Source organism: Pinus tabuliformis, chromosome J (assembly GCF_031772625.1).
Source record: "Pinus tabuliformis cultivar Carrire ecotype Pingquan chromosome J, CPIR1, whole genome shotgun sequence".
Taxonomy (NCBI): domain Eukaryota; kingdom Viridiplantae; phylum Streptophyta; class Pinopsida; order Pinales; family Pinaceae; genus Pinus; species Pinus tabuliformis.
This window is the reverse complement of record NC_142295.1, coordinates 401478253-401493746: the sequence shown is the minus strand read 5'-3', so window position 1 is coordinate 401493746 and position 15494 is coordinate 401478253. Positions and strand designations below refer to the sequence as shown.

At 35.9% G+C, this 15494-nt stretch overlaps 1 protein-coding gene across 1 annotated transcript; it reads left to right on the top strand.

The window, feature by feature from the left end:
* Positions 1–13370: 13370 nt before the first annotated feature.
* On the top strand, positions 13371–14721 carry LOC149227487 (protein EXORDIUM-like 2). Its single transcript, XM_089375515.1, has one exon. The coding sequence runs from the start codon at positions 13640–13642 to the stop codon at positions 14561–14563; it is 924 nt and encodes a 307-aa protein (XP_089231641.1). The 5' UTR covers positions 13371–13639; the 3' UTR covers positions 14564–14721.
* Positions 14722–15494: the final 773 nt, after the last annotated feature.

Sequence of the window (15494 nt, the reverse complement as noted above, 5' to 3'; positions counted from 1 at the left end):
CCATACATATGCCAAGTCTGTTCCAGTAAGGCCCAGCTGGATGTTTTCATCAGCTCAATCTTTGGCTTCAACTGCAGATCAACATTAAGAAAAAGAACAGCTGGGTACACAACGATCACGCTTGCCAGATCTCCAGTGAATCCTGGGTCTCTGAAGAGCTCAACCGCATGGTGGGTTGTTTTGGTTGATCTAATATGAACATAGGTGCCCTGATTCTCATGACCGCTGATAGTTAAAGGCAGTCAATAAGTGTATCCTTGCTCAGAACGAGATCCACCAAAACAGCCCAGCAAGCGGTTCAGTGCTTCAACGACTCGTGCCCTGCTGAAAGTTGAGCCACAATATGTAGAAAGTATAGGATCTGTCTGCACAAAGTGTGTATAGACACAACATTAGGATCTAACAGCAGTTGAAATAAGAAAAGGGGATATGATTACATTATTAATTTTAAAAATTCCTTGTCAGGATTTTGGAAATGGGTTTGTGATCAAATGTTAAGTTGATGCCTTTCCTAACCACAGCTCTCAGAATCCATTCTGAACTGAGCAGACAGAAATGAAATGAAATGAAATCAATCTCCAGTACGAGTAATAATAGGATGAATGCCTAGGGCATCCCTTCCATAAAAGATAAACAGAGACCCGCTGATGTTGCTTTTATGCCTGGACCGAATTTTTCTATCTAAATCTGAATTGAAGTGTTGAGTTGCATATCAACTGGTCGCTCTTTTGCCCCATGTGATAAGCATACTATTCTCTGTGTTTTTTAGTTACAGGTAGTTTCGGAGGGTGAACAAGGTTTCCGGTAGTTTAAATAGGTGACTCTGATTTTGAAACGTTAAACCTTTAAGAACTCATGGTCGGTACAAAAGCATTATGCAAATACAATACCTGGTGCAAGATACTCAGTCCAAAATCAGACACCTTCAGATTGGCTTTCCCATCCAGGAGTAGATTTTGAGGTTGCTCACCAAATTCGAAACCAATTTAACATTAAATCGTATCTTAGCACAGAGCATTATCAACTAAAATTACATAAGCTCTCATTGGGTTCATATACAAAGAGCAATTTTCAAGTCAAACTGCATACCTTGAGGTCTCTGTGGTATACATTTCTACCATGACAATAATCTACAGCATCTATAAGCTGATGAAAATATTTCCTGGCCTCTTCTTCAGTGATTTTCTGAAGATAAGCCTGTACAAAAGCCAGCAAATCATAATGAGATTTTTGATCTCCATATTAACCATAATATTATTTCTATAAGGTGGTCAAGTTTATGTATCTCAACTTTCCTAAAAGTGTAGTCTAAATGTTCTAATTTTAGAACTTTTACTGGAACAATTTCCAGTTAGATTTTGGCGGAAATCTATTCAGAAAATTGTTGGAATTGTAGATTTGAATTTTCCAGTTAGATTTTGGCGGAAATCTATTCAGAAAATTGTTGAAATTGTAGATTTGAATTTTTGAATTTGTGCAATTTGAATGTTCCAGAGATTTTTCATGTTGCTGAATCCATTTATTTATTCCAAAATGTAATTTAGACTCATCTTTTCTGAAATTCATATGATAACAATAAACAACTATGTCTAACAACACTGTCAGTTGACAAAATAGAGAAATATTTATGTCATAGAAATAATTCCAAGATGCACAAATTTGTTGAGTCTTTGCAATTTGAGTGTTCAAGGAGTTTTCAGGGTGTTGAATATATTTATGCATTCAAAAATGTAATTTAAGCAACAAAAAATTGTGATATCACCAACAATTATATAGCTGGATTCCAAAAATGGTTGACAGAATAGTCCAAGATAGAACATTTAAACTTATCATCTCTAAAATGCCATATGATAACAATAAACAACTATGTTTAACAGCACTGTCACTCAGTTGACAAAATAGAGAGGTATTTATGTCATAGAAATAACTCTAAAATGCAGAGGGTTTAGGCAAATCTGACTCAGGGATGGGCAATTTAGATGGGCATAATGTGAAAGGCATGTTGTCGAATACTGCTAGTGAGAACTCTTTTCAAATTCTTTGCACAAAGAGAGGGAAAGGCTGAGCAACCAGCATAATCACACCACAACCAAACTATGTTAGTAAAAGACACCACTCACTTACAGAAATTACATTACTTATGTACAAACAAAAACGATCAGTGAACTTTGTTGGTCTGAAATTAGTTGCAGCACACAAAATGAGAGGACCTCGGCCATGATAACAACTCACAATTTTGTCAGACAGGTCACCCCCCGTTACATATTCCATGACTAGATAAACCTTCTTCTTGCTGGCTATAACCTGCATTTTACCATTAAAACCAATGATCAGAATCTCAATTTGCACCCCATGTCATTATTCCATAAGTATTATATTTATCCTCAATAATGAATTCCAGAGAATTCAAAAGTTTGTTTTCTTGTTCAACCAACGTTTAGAAAGGACCTGTTTAGAAAAGTTTTTGTTTAGGTTTTTGTTTGGAAAAATTTGCTATTCCATGGAGTCATTTCAATTTTAGAGTATCGGAATATCAATCCACATGCAGAACATGGTCTTACCCAACATGAAATGGGGGTATACCTCAGTACTAAAGGAGCCCAACGGCAGGGGGCGGGACCTAGATTTGTTTCACATCCTGTTAAATTTTTAACACAGAAACAAAAACAGCATGGGCCCTAATGCCAAAGGATAATTCTGGCAATGTGACACTATATTCTCCATCTGCTGCACAATATCCAGCTTATAAGAATCCCCTACGACACACTTAAACAAACCCAAATTTCATAAAGGGCAGTACGAAAAGAAAAAGCAGCATGTCTTGCAGTAATCGAATCACAGACAAGGTACTTGGTACTTACTTTTCTTCTCTGATCTTGCTGCATAGTTCTTTGTCTCTGTTCACTTTTAGATCCACGCTGTATTCTTATGTCCTGATACAAGGCCAATGCCTCAACTATCTGCAAACCTTCCTGGAACCGTGATTGCTTTTGTTTGCATAGATTGAAGTAGAATATTTAACCGGACTAGCTTGATGATAATGTTTTTAAATTCTCTCTGGATTTCATTCTTTTCTTTCTCTTCATAGTCCGCTTTTTCTTTCTATGTAGTTTTCGATCTTTAACCCTGCTCTATTCTGTTCTTTCTATGTAGTTTCTTTCATCGTGAATGATACTAAGTTTATGTTTCTTGAATTAAAATAGTTGAATTAAAGAAACCTCCATTACTCTCAAAGAAAAACCCAGTCCATTCATCTCAATTTTATTATTCCATTTCCCTTCTGGTTTCCTCGGCTCTACAGTTTCTTCTTAATTCATTTCAGCCTATAATCTCATTGAATTAAAATTATTTGCTCGGTCTGTTTCATTGTTTTATGTTGCATTGTATGAAGCAGAGCAACACAAACCTCCTTGGGCTTTAATTACAATTACAATTCTATTTCCTCTGAGCAAATATTCCTCTCCAAAGTATTCAGGGGATCCGTTCCAGTGTTTTATGTTGCATCGTGTGAAGCAGAGCCATACAATTACAATTACAGTTCTATTTCCTCTGAGCTTTACTCTCAAAACACACCCCAATCTTGTAATTTCAGCGAATATTCCTGAGTATTTCGTAAGTTTCCAAGTATCAACTGTGGAATTTTATACTTCGTAAGTTTCCAAGTATCAACTGTGGAATTTTATACTCCGCAAATTTCAACTAGATATTCCTAACTATTTAGAAAATAATAGCGAGTGATTTGAAAAGAGGAGTTCTCAATAATAAGTAGGTATAGAAGAAATTATGAGTCAATTTCGGTAACAATAATAAATAATTCTTCACATCTAAAATTTAAGTATAAATCAAATCTTTTGGCATACTCACTTTTCTTTGATGTTTTTTGTAGTGTGTTTTCAGGATTTTGATTCTATAGATTATACTATTCCTTAATTTTTAATTGTCTTTCAAATAGAAGTAATTTAGAATATTTATAAATTAATAAAATAGTAAACATTGCTCTAGAAGTAATTTAGAATATTTATAAATTAATAAAATAGTAAACATTGTTCTTGGAGCTGGACTAGGAGAAGAAAATACAGAAATTGGAGAATTCCATAAATACATAGAAGAATAATTCGATTTTATTTAATAATTATTTTTTTCCAACCTTCTAATAACTAGAATGTCAAACCACAACAAGAATAAGGTATAGGGTATTTTCAATTAATATTTTCAGTATTTTATGTTAAATATCTCAAAGCCACCTACCTTTACTTTGTCATAGATGTAGTTTGTATCCATCCTCTAAGCTCTGCTCTTCATGGAAACCTAATCCTTTCATTTCAGTTTTAGTTATGTTAATATATTTAACACTGTAATGATTTAGTTTTATGAGAGTGGTTTTTACTGATTTTTTTTAGTTGGGCTTAATTTATTATTGTAATTTTATTGTTCCAATTTGTATTTCACTCCTTTCAGATTATTACATTTATTCATTGATTTAGTTTATCTCTGTGAAAGTTTGTGGTTTTATTTAAATTGGTTTCTTACTTTTACATTTATATGTCTGTGAGTTTTCTTTCTCAATTAAAAATATAGTTGACTTAACCTATGCCTCTCAGAATCAGTTTTGGATGGGCCCTCCAATTATATTTTTAAATTTTACAAATATATTTTTCATTTAGAAATATATTTTTTATTTATGTCTTATAAGATATGGTACATTTAAATTTTTAGATTATTGGATTTCTCTAAATGAATTTCAATTATATTTTTATATTTTACAAATATGTTTTTCATTTAGAAATATGGTTTTTATTTATATCTTATAACTTATGTTACATCTTCTTTTTACATTAGTATTGTGGTTAAATTCAATGTATTTTAAATTGTATATTCATACATTTAATTTATTTTAACTAAATTTTGTTATATTTGAATTTTTATTAATGGTATTTAATTTAATTTGTTTTTGAATGATTTCTTTATTAATGTTGTTTAGTTAGATTTAATTTTTCAAATGATTTTCAAATTAAATATTTAATATGTTATTTAAGTTGTGCACTATATTTATTAATGGTACAATGATGTATGATATATTTTTTTAATTAAAATAATATAATGTACAAAGGAAAATGTTTGAATTTATATAATATAAAGTGATAACGCTCTTAAATTTAAATATTTATGATAAAATTAAATTGTAATGTAAATATTCTTTAAGATTGCTTTTGAATATATATTTTATTAATCACACTCACTCACACACTCACACTCATATATATTCTTTTCTTACGAGACCAAGAATCAACTTCTTATATTTCTTCACTTCTTATGTTAAATCTATTGTTTACTGCAACTTTGTGATTGATATCAAGTAGGGGATAGATCTTTGAATGGAATGTTCATAGATTTATTAGTTCATTTTTTTGCATTTCAATAATGGGTTCGAGTATGGAACAAAAATAATGGGTTCCAGTATGTAAAAAAGAATGAAATGATGTTCTTTTGGTGAATTGGCATCACTAACTGGAGAACTCGATGAAGTCATTGGGATTTGTTCTTTGCTCTGAGCCTCATTTTGCAGCTTTGGCATTTTTGCAATCGTGCTTACATTGCCAATGAGAGATTTGACGCCCCCCCGATTGTCTCACTAAGTTTTCCATTCGTTCCAAGGGCTGACAGTCAGAGAAAAAAACAACTTGCTTGAAAGCATAAAGTGTTTTTCATATATTTAACATTATGTATATTATAGAAGTAAAAGATGAATCTTTTATCATATTGTTCAAGTTCCTTTGGAGACGATGCTTAATAGTAAGTGGGTATTATGGTATACATTTTTATTTGCTAGGACACCCACATTAGTCTAGGATTTTATAACATAAGAAAACCTTTAAATCCCTGCAAAACCTTCCTCGTGAGGATTAGCTTGTGTGGATTATATTGGGTTTTTTCCCCGCATAGACTATTACTTTGCATAGCACTGTGCAGCTTATGTTGGTTACTCACGCAGCAATGTTAAAATATAGATACTTTGCCTTGGCCCACTCTGTTTTGTCATTGGGTGATTCAACTTTCAGCGTTGAAGGACATTTCTGGACATTTTCTGTATTTCTTCATCTCCGGCAACAACCTTAATCTCCTTTCCAAGTTTTTGCTTCATTTCTATTCCATCCATGGACCATGCTAGAGAATCCTCTTCCATCAATTGTACATTAGCCACTGAGCAGCTACATAGTCTTATAAATTTGATTCAAAATTATTTCCCGATTGAAATGATTTAGTTATAAATATGCTTTCTTGATAATTTAAACTTTATTCCTTTGTGTTAAACTAATGCAAAGTGGTGCCATCGTGACTGTCTTGTTTCTAGTGAACAGACTCTAGAAAATCTTAGTTAAAAACTTCAATAGCTTTGCTTATGTCTGTCAGAATTCTGGAATAGTCATATCCCTGTATTGATATTATATTCCACTTGGCTTTTTTTTTGTCATCCACACATTAAGAAAGTGGAAAACAAATACATGCATGTACATTTACATTTAGAATGCATGCGGAAATTGATTTAGGACTTAGCGTGTTCTCTCTGCTCTATGTTGAAACAATTTCACTTCTCTTTCCTTAGTAGCTAGGATTTTCACTACAAAAAGAAAGTAAACGTCTGTTTATCATCTTAGATCGCATATTTAGGAATTGTATATGTACATCACGTGATCAACCTTAAAGGCAAACTTCTTAAGAAAGATCAACTGTAAAATACATTTCAATAAACATAAAAACGCTTTGGAACCTAACGCACACCATTTAGAAGTCTAGGCTAGAGACGTATTCCAGCATCGTAAAGCCTGGTAACTATCACTTTCATCGTAGGTTGGGTGATTCCTCCTCTTTGAAACGACAAGTGCCAGTACGGACTTATGCTCCCACGTACCGTCGAGTATATATTGGGAGACCACAGTAGGCTATATCCTTTATCCTTAGGAAGCCGTGTCTGCCGCCCTATCAATCGCACATCGAGATTTTCGTGCAAAGAATGATAAACTTCCACCTAAATGCCCATGCTCCATTTGTCTTGAATCATATCCTGGAATACATATCCGCAATTCCAACCACATGTATTGCTGCTCCAGATGTGTCTCTGAAACAAAGGGTCATCGCTTCTCATTATCAAACAACATGGACCCTGGTCCTCAACCAGCTACCCTTACATCTCTTTCACAGATAGAAGAAATGCTCATTGCTAGGGTTAACCCTATACTTCAAGTAACACATGCACGTGGTGGCCAGTATAAATACAGTGGCCACACAATTTGTTTTCCTCAAGACATTACAAAAATCGCAAACATGTTGCCACGACGTGTTGAACACTTGGACATCCTAATTGTCACGCGTCATAGTAATGACCATAAGGCTTATGATTTCATTGTCAGTAGACATCGCATTCTCGCTGCATTAGAATACAAATTGGTGAATGACCCATACTATAAGAATGTTCGTATTGATACCAACGCACTGGCATCCTTACGAGCAATCCCCACCGATGTCTCCTCCTCCCTTCACCATTCCAATACTACAGAAACCACTGTCTTCCTTCCACTTGAACCACCCCATGAGCTCACCAAAGATTTCACAGACCCATCTGTAGACCAAACATCATCGTTCGTCCCAATCATACCTGATAGAAATACAGAAATCTAAGAAATCCGCCGTTATTTACATGCTTACAACCACCAATCTGATACTACAGTTGAGTGGCCAACAATTGGTTTATTGCCAGTCAATGAATACAACACAGAAGGTCTACTCTCTATGGCTTTCCCTGCCCTTTTCCCGACAGGAGCTGCAATGCCGAATCAGCCAAGAATGAAAGCAGTGCGGCTACATGAATATGCACTTCATCTCATACATTGCTACGATAACAGATTTGGAAAGCACCCACGCTTTCGTTATTACATATATAATCTCATGATGCGGCATCGCAGTCAAGCAACAACATTGATTTTTGTGAAAAAGAACGTCACAGATAACTTTCCAATATCTATTCAAGATCTGAACATCCGCTTAGAACAATTTCCAGATGAGCAGTTGGGAGAGCAAGTCATGCGATTCGGTAGCTCTTTACGTGGAACAAGGTCATATTGGCACAAGGCTAAAAATGAACTAACGGACATGATATCTCAACTCGGTTGCCCAACGTTCTTCTTCACATTGAGTGCAGCTGATACAAAATGGCCTGATCTTCATTCAATCATGCCCGGATGTCTTCCTTCTGATATTGCAAAACAACAAAAGTGGAGAAATGATAACATTATCTCTAACCCACATTTAACATCACTATATATGCACCATAGATTCATAGCATTTCGTGAGATTATCTTAGAGAAACACTTGAATACAAAAGATTACTGGTACAGGTATGCATTCTACCGCATTTTTTTTTTCTCCAAGAAATCTAAACAACATTCCTCACCTATTGCAAAATTATCTTACAAAAACGCATACTTGATAGGTATGAATGGCAACATAGGGGATCTGTGCACATCCATGGTTTCCATTGGATAGAAAATGCACCTGATATGGAAAACCTCAACTGGGAAGACACAGAAGCAGTTGATATTACAAGGCAGTTCTTCGACAAATATATTTCCGCTTGGAACCCTCGTGCTCCTTCGACTCAAATGCTTGGACAAATCCCAAAGACCCTTGTCTATTGTCCACACCGCAAATCTTCAGAACCAATCTTTTTAGTGACTATGAACAGCTTGTCAATTGTGTTGAACATCACACACAATGCTCAGAAAGCACGTGCCTAAGAAAAAATGGATCCACACTCCAATGTCTTTATAAAGTACCGTGGGAATTACATCCAAAATCGGCCTTATTCATTGATTCCAATGGCAAAAAAACATAGACACTTGCTCGCAACGACGATCGACTCAATAGCCATAACCCTACCATCCTATCTATTTGGCGTGCAAATGTTGACTGCCAACCAGTACTCTCCATACACGTTGTACAAAAATATATCGCCAAATATGCATCCAAAGCAGAAAAAAATCTGAAAGCTTCCACCACATGCTACGTAGAATTTTCCTTGCTTCACCCACTGCTGACCCAACAACATCCGCATTTCAAAAATTTCTTACAGAAACCCTTGTTGATCATGACATTGGAGCACAGGAAACCTGCCATATGCTGCAAAAATTGCCATTAACATTATGTAGTCGACCATTCATTTCTTTAAATGTAAACCAAAATCTGTCACAAATGATATCTCAACTATAGATGAAACCAATCCAACAGACACCATGGAAATAAATGAATGGGAATTACTTTCCCAATTACACCCTACAAATGAGCTTCTCATAAATGACCTTGACATGCTTGGTCTTTGTGGCTTTGATGACACCCATAACTGGAATCATACCACTATCCCATTGGATCTACAAAATAATGCAATACAATTCATTGAGAATAGCCGCTCCATCCACCGCATTCTTCAAACAAATCAACATATCTTGGCGACCCTTACTACATTATCTCCAATGCAAAGAAAAGCTCTAAATATTATTTCTAGTCATTTTGCTAGGAAGGATTATTTACCCGCTCTCAGAATGATAATTCAAGGCACTACTGGTACGGGAAAATCCCTCCTTATTAATTGCATCAAAGATATGCTCATAGGCCTAGCAAGCTCGGAGCCTTCACCGATCATGCTCCTCGCCCATACAAGGGTTGCTACCTTCAACATACAAGCATCGACAATCCATTCTGCTTTGCACCTTCCTCTAAAGGATCTTATGCCCTTAGAAGGTAATGCTCTTGCAAAATTCCAAGAAGAACTCGGGCATATAAGATACATACTAATCGATGAAATGAGCTTCATTGGGCCAAAGCTTCTCAGCCATATTGATGAACGTCTTCGGGAAGCATTTCCCCACCAAAGAAACACTCCTTTTGGTGGTTGTTCCATAATATTGGTTGGTGATCTCGGTCAGCTACCACCCGTCAAAGACATACCTCTATATGTAGGGACGAGCCACGGAAGCGCACTGTGGAACACCTTCACCGCAATCATCACATTAGACACAATATTTCGTCAACAAGGCGATGACATCGCACAGGTTACTTTCAGGAACATTCTCCAGAACATTAGAGATGCAAATCCAACAATCGACGACTACAACGTACTCATGTCACGCACAGATTCCTTTTTATCAGAAGAAGAAATATGTTCATTCCAGGATTCCATGCATCTATTTCCAACAAATGCTCAAACAATGGTCCATAATAAGCAAATGATGAAATCTCTAAACACTCTTATCACAAGATCCATTGCTGAAGATGACAACACATATTTCAGTATTTCCTCTGAAGACGAGCAACTTGAGCGAATTGTATTACTATGCAATGGAGAAAAAGTTATGTTAACTTCCAACCTTTGGGTTTCAACCGGACTTGTTAATGGTTCCCTCGGAGAAATTGTAACCATCTTTTACAAAGAATCAACTACACCACCACAAATTCGAACATTTGTTGTCGTAGATTTTCCCAAATACATTGGGCCTCCTTGGGATGAAAGAAACCCCACTCACTTGCCTATTCCAGCAGTAAAAAGAAATGGACGTGCACAAATTCCACTGAAGATGGCTTGGGCTTTAACCATACATAAATCTCAAGGTATGACACTTCCAAAAGAAACAATTGACATTGGAAAAACAGAACGTCAAGGTCCCACATTCACAACTATTTCAAGAGTGCCTTCTCTACAAGATCTCTGGATTAACCCCGCATTCAGTTTCGATTGTTACAGTAAAATCAAGGACAACAAAAACATTGCTCACAGAAAACACGTAGAAGACATTCTTCATTCAATGCCGCCTCCAGATAATCTGCTCCAACCCATACTTTGACATCAACAAAAGGTTTCCTCCATTTATTTACCTCATTCTATTTCATAACATACTTTTCATATCTTTCAACAACAACCAACTTTATTCAATATTAGTAAATAAGCAAATATTAGAATGTCTTTATATTATCTATACATCTCATTCTAACATTTTCTTTCTTTTGCAACAGGCCACATGGGCTCAGAAATAACATACCTTCACAGCTGCAAGTAGCCTGGCAAGCAAAAAAACTGCATCTCCAGCTACGTATTAACCTCCAAAGGTGTTCATTCTGCCATTATTCACCATGCATCTTCCACTAACAATATATAAATCCCCATAGCAAAGGTAGCTTCATTTCCATTCATTCCAGATTCATTTTAACACAACTCACCTGCAAAGTATTACTAATAAATTTCCGCCGCTGGTTTACATATTGCTAATTCTAACAAAATATACATTTTGTAGGTCCATTGCTGCTTCTTCACACCTTCGCTACCTCCACCATGTTTTCATACACCTTCAAATATGGAATGACAAGCACAATGTACTTTACGCTATTATATTCCTTCTCGAACCTCTTTTGTTACAATTCATTGTTTGTATTTTCCATTTCAAACTTAAAAAAGAATGTTTCAAGATCAAATACCGTTTTCATGGTTTGTGTCATCACAACTATTTGTGTTTTTCATTTCAAACTTAAAAAAGGATGTTACAATACACTATTTGTATTTTCCATTTCACACTTAAAACAGGATGTTTCAACATCAAATACCATTTTGATATTTTATGTCCTCACAACTATTTGTGTTTTCCATTTCAAACTTAAAAAGGGATGTTTCAAGATCAATACCATTTTGATAGTTTATGTCCTCACAACCAGTCCATTGTCAATGGGTTTTAACATATTTTGTTGACAAAATCAATTGATTTTAATTAATATAATACATGTTTTCAATATATCTTCATACTAATTTAATTTCCCATTTCAATAATGATTTCTTAAATAGCCCTTTCCAAATCAACATGATTGCCCGGTTGTTGTTCGCATGGATTCATTCATTTATCTTCACCTTTAACTCCACAATTTTTACCAACTACAAACAAAGGTCTCTAAACAGGTTCAATGCATATTTATGGCTACTTGCATTCCATTTCAACGGTTTTTGGCATGGATTCCTCAAATTAAAACTCGAAATCATCGACCCTTGCTTTCACAAAAAGCCCGCATAAGCCTATTCACATTTCAATATTCTTCCACACACTATGCCTTACGGCGTTTCCTTTGCAACATTAGGTGCAAATGCTAGTTTTAAAATTATAAGATTGAGATGTATTATTTATGCAATCTTGATGTTCCATGGATTGTTTAATGATAAATTTATTTATAAAATAAAAAATATATTTTAAATAACCCAAAATCCACAATCTCATTGTCTGACATGAATTAAAAAAAACCATAGATAAATATAACACCCAAATGGCATGGCAGACAGTTCATTTTTGAAATCTACCCACTTCAATATAATAAATGTATATAAACATGAGTGATACTCAAATCATTCCTAATTTCCTATAACCAATTAACTTTTGGTACTGCTCCGCTTTGCTTTAAATTGAGGCTAACGACTCTCACTGACATGTTCACTCTCAAGGAACAATTTCCCTTTGCATCGGCTCAAGATTCTTTCTCATGCCTTTGATATTATTGTTCTTGTTTGGCAGGAAATTGTTTTGCGTTTTTTTTGTGTACCCATTATTATTTTTCGTAGCCAACATGTCAATGCTGCAGCACAACAAAGACTGCGTTGGCTTGACAGACTTACCGTCATTTGTCGGTGACAGAGAGATGATGCTGTAGTGTAGGTTAACTATTTGACGGGCATGGTCGACATTGCTTCACAATATCTTCCTTGTGTTGGATATGTGGTGGTCTAACGCGACTCTCTCTCCGCTGATGATGCACGTTTTATAATAGTAAATACTATTAAATATGCAACAAACACGCTGGGAAGGGGAACTCAGAATTGCAGTAAATGCATTGCAGGAAGGATAATTTGTTTGGATGTTAGCTGGGATGGAATCTCACGGTGTTAAATATGGAATCCCACATGTTAACATTTTGTGTTTAAATGATTACAACATGAATTAAAGTTGTAAAAACTATCAAAAATCAGATTTGAAATTCCTACACTAGATGTTAGGTTATATCTAGATGTTTCGGTTCTTATGAGACAAAAGTCTGCCCAGAATTGTGAAACTGAATTTCTAATTCTTGACAATATATACAACACAGTGTTAACAAACATATATATTTTCTTCGCAGTACGAAATAGAATGTTTGCATCGATGTAAAGCGTTTACGGGTCGGAAAATTCATACCGTAAATAATTATGTAAAGAAAGGTGAAACGCTGAGATAAGTGTGTCTCCTTAAAGGTGTGTCTCCTTAAATGCAACACACTCACATTTCTCCTCCACGCCATTGTCGTAAACAAGAGGAAGCATACCGATCGTGCCAAATGACGTCTCTAGAAAGGCCGCTACCTGTCACTTCTCTTTCCTTCAACGATATTCTTATGTTGACCTCCCCATCTTCTTCCCTACTTAAATTGGTTTACAACACCATTCACCCCACAGAGCCAGCCAGTGGAGCTTCTATTTGTAGGCAGGCCCAGACTTCCCTTATAAACGCCCAGGCGTTCTTGTTTTCCAGGCACCCAGCAGCATTAGGGTGTTATTAGTAATAAGGAGTATCAGGTTTTGGGAATGGATAGGTGTAAGCTTCTTGTATGTCTGCTGCTTCTGATTGATCTGTGTTCCTCCGTATTGGTGGAACCACAGCCTCTTGTTTTAACTTATCACAATGGCTCTCTTCTCACTACCATACCCGCTGTGGATGTCCATGTAATTTGGTATGGCAGATTTAGCCCTGCTCAGCGTTCCATCGTGGCGGATTTTGTGCAGTCTTTGGAGGCCAGCAAGGCCATGGAGCCCTCTGTGTATAGCTGGTGGAAAACCACTGAAAGATACAGTGGTGCCTCCAACCAGGCCACTGTCATGTCAAGCACAAGGCTGGGAAACCAAAAGTTGGACGAGGGTTATTCCCTCGGCAAGTCCCTCAAGCGGAGCGACATTGCGGCTCTCGTGGAGACAACAATTGCTTCGAGAGCACTGCCGGAGAATGGCAATGCCCTCTATTTGGTTCTCACCTCCGATGACGTAACTGTGGAGGGTTTCTGTATGAGTTGTGGATTTCATGCTAATCTCTTGGCCACAAAGAAGCTTCTTCTGCCATATGCCTGGGTTGGGAACTCAGAAACTCAGTGTCCAGGGCAATGCGCGTGGCCGTTTCATCAGCCCATATATGGCCCTCAGAGTCCTCCGCTGGGGGCACCAAACGGTGATATGGGCATCGATGGGATGATCATCAACATCGCCACAGTTCTTGCAGGAGCAGTCACCAATCCCTTTGACACCGGCTACTTTCAAGGCGACGCCGCTGCCCCTCTGGAGGCGGTGTCTGCCTGCCCGGGAATATATGGAAAAGGGGCTTATCCGGGGTTCCCCGGGGAGCTACTGGTGGACAAGACGACTGGGGCAAGCTACAATGCCCACGGAGTTAATGGACGGGAATTTCTGCTGCCTGCTATGTGGGATCCGGTTACCGGATCTTGCAAGACATTAGTATAATTTTGTTTTCAAAATGTCATGCTTATGGTCTCTAAAATGGTCCAGTTGTGGGAGTAATAGATGTAGGCGCATGGCCATAGCGTCTCTCATGACAATAGATGCTTCCTGTATATATATTCATTTGAAATTTTGAAAGGGTTTAAAACGCGTTCTTGTTACGATGTGTTCCAAACTCACGAAATCCTCTGCTTTGTGTTTCGCCGTGTTTTAGAATGCTATCCTTGTAACCGCGGCAATAACTAATTTGGGAGTGTTATAAGTTTGTAAACAATACAGTATAATAGATTAAGATAAATTAGAACGTAAATAGTCAGGATTCGTTATAAGTGTGTAACCAATACAATATAATAGATGAAGATAATTTGAAATGTAAATAGTTAAGTTGTTTTGTTATAGTAAATTACAGGTTGCTAAATTTATATTTGCGACTAAAAACCTAGTTTAAATAGTAAAGATAAAGATTATATTAAAAAAAATAGGTTGATTATTGTAGTTAAAAAAAAACAAAACAAAAACTCCAAAAATATAATAATGGAACAATGTCTTTTCTCCTCTGCTATACCTTGATGTTTTTTTTGTAATCTGTTATTGTAGTTAAAAAAAAAACAAAACAAAAACTCCAAAAATATAATAATGGAACAATGTCTTTTCTCATCTGCTATACCTTGATCATTGTTTTTTTTTAATCTGTTATTGTAGTTAAAAAAAAAAACAAAACAAAAACTCCAAAAATATAATAATGGAACAATGTCTTTTCTCATCTGCTATACCTTGATCATTGTTTTTTTGTAATCTGTTATATATTTTGGAAGGATGCAACTAAAAACCTAGTTTAAAAAGTAAATATAAAGATTATATTAAAATAATATGTTGATTATTGTGTAAAAAAAAATAAAAAAATCCAAAAATATAGTAATGGAATAATGTCTTT

Excerpts from the sequence above, each read along its gene's own strand:
- LOC149227487 (XM_089375515.1), top strand. The coding sequence starts at position 13,640 with ATGGATAGGTGTAAGCTTCTTGTATGTCTGCTGCTTCTGATTGATCTG.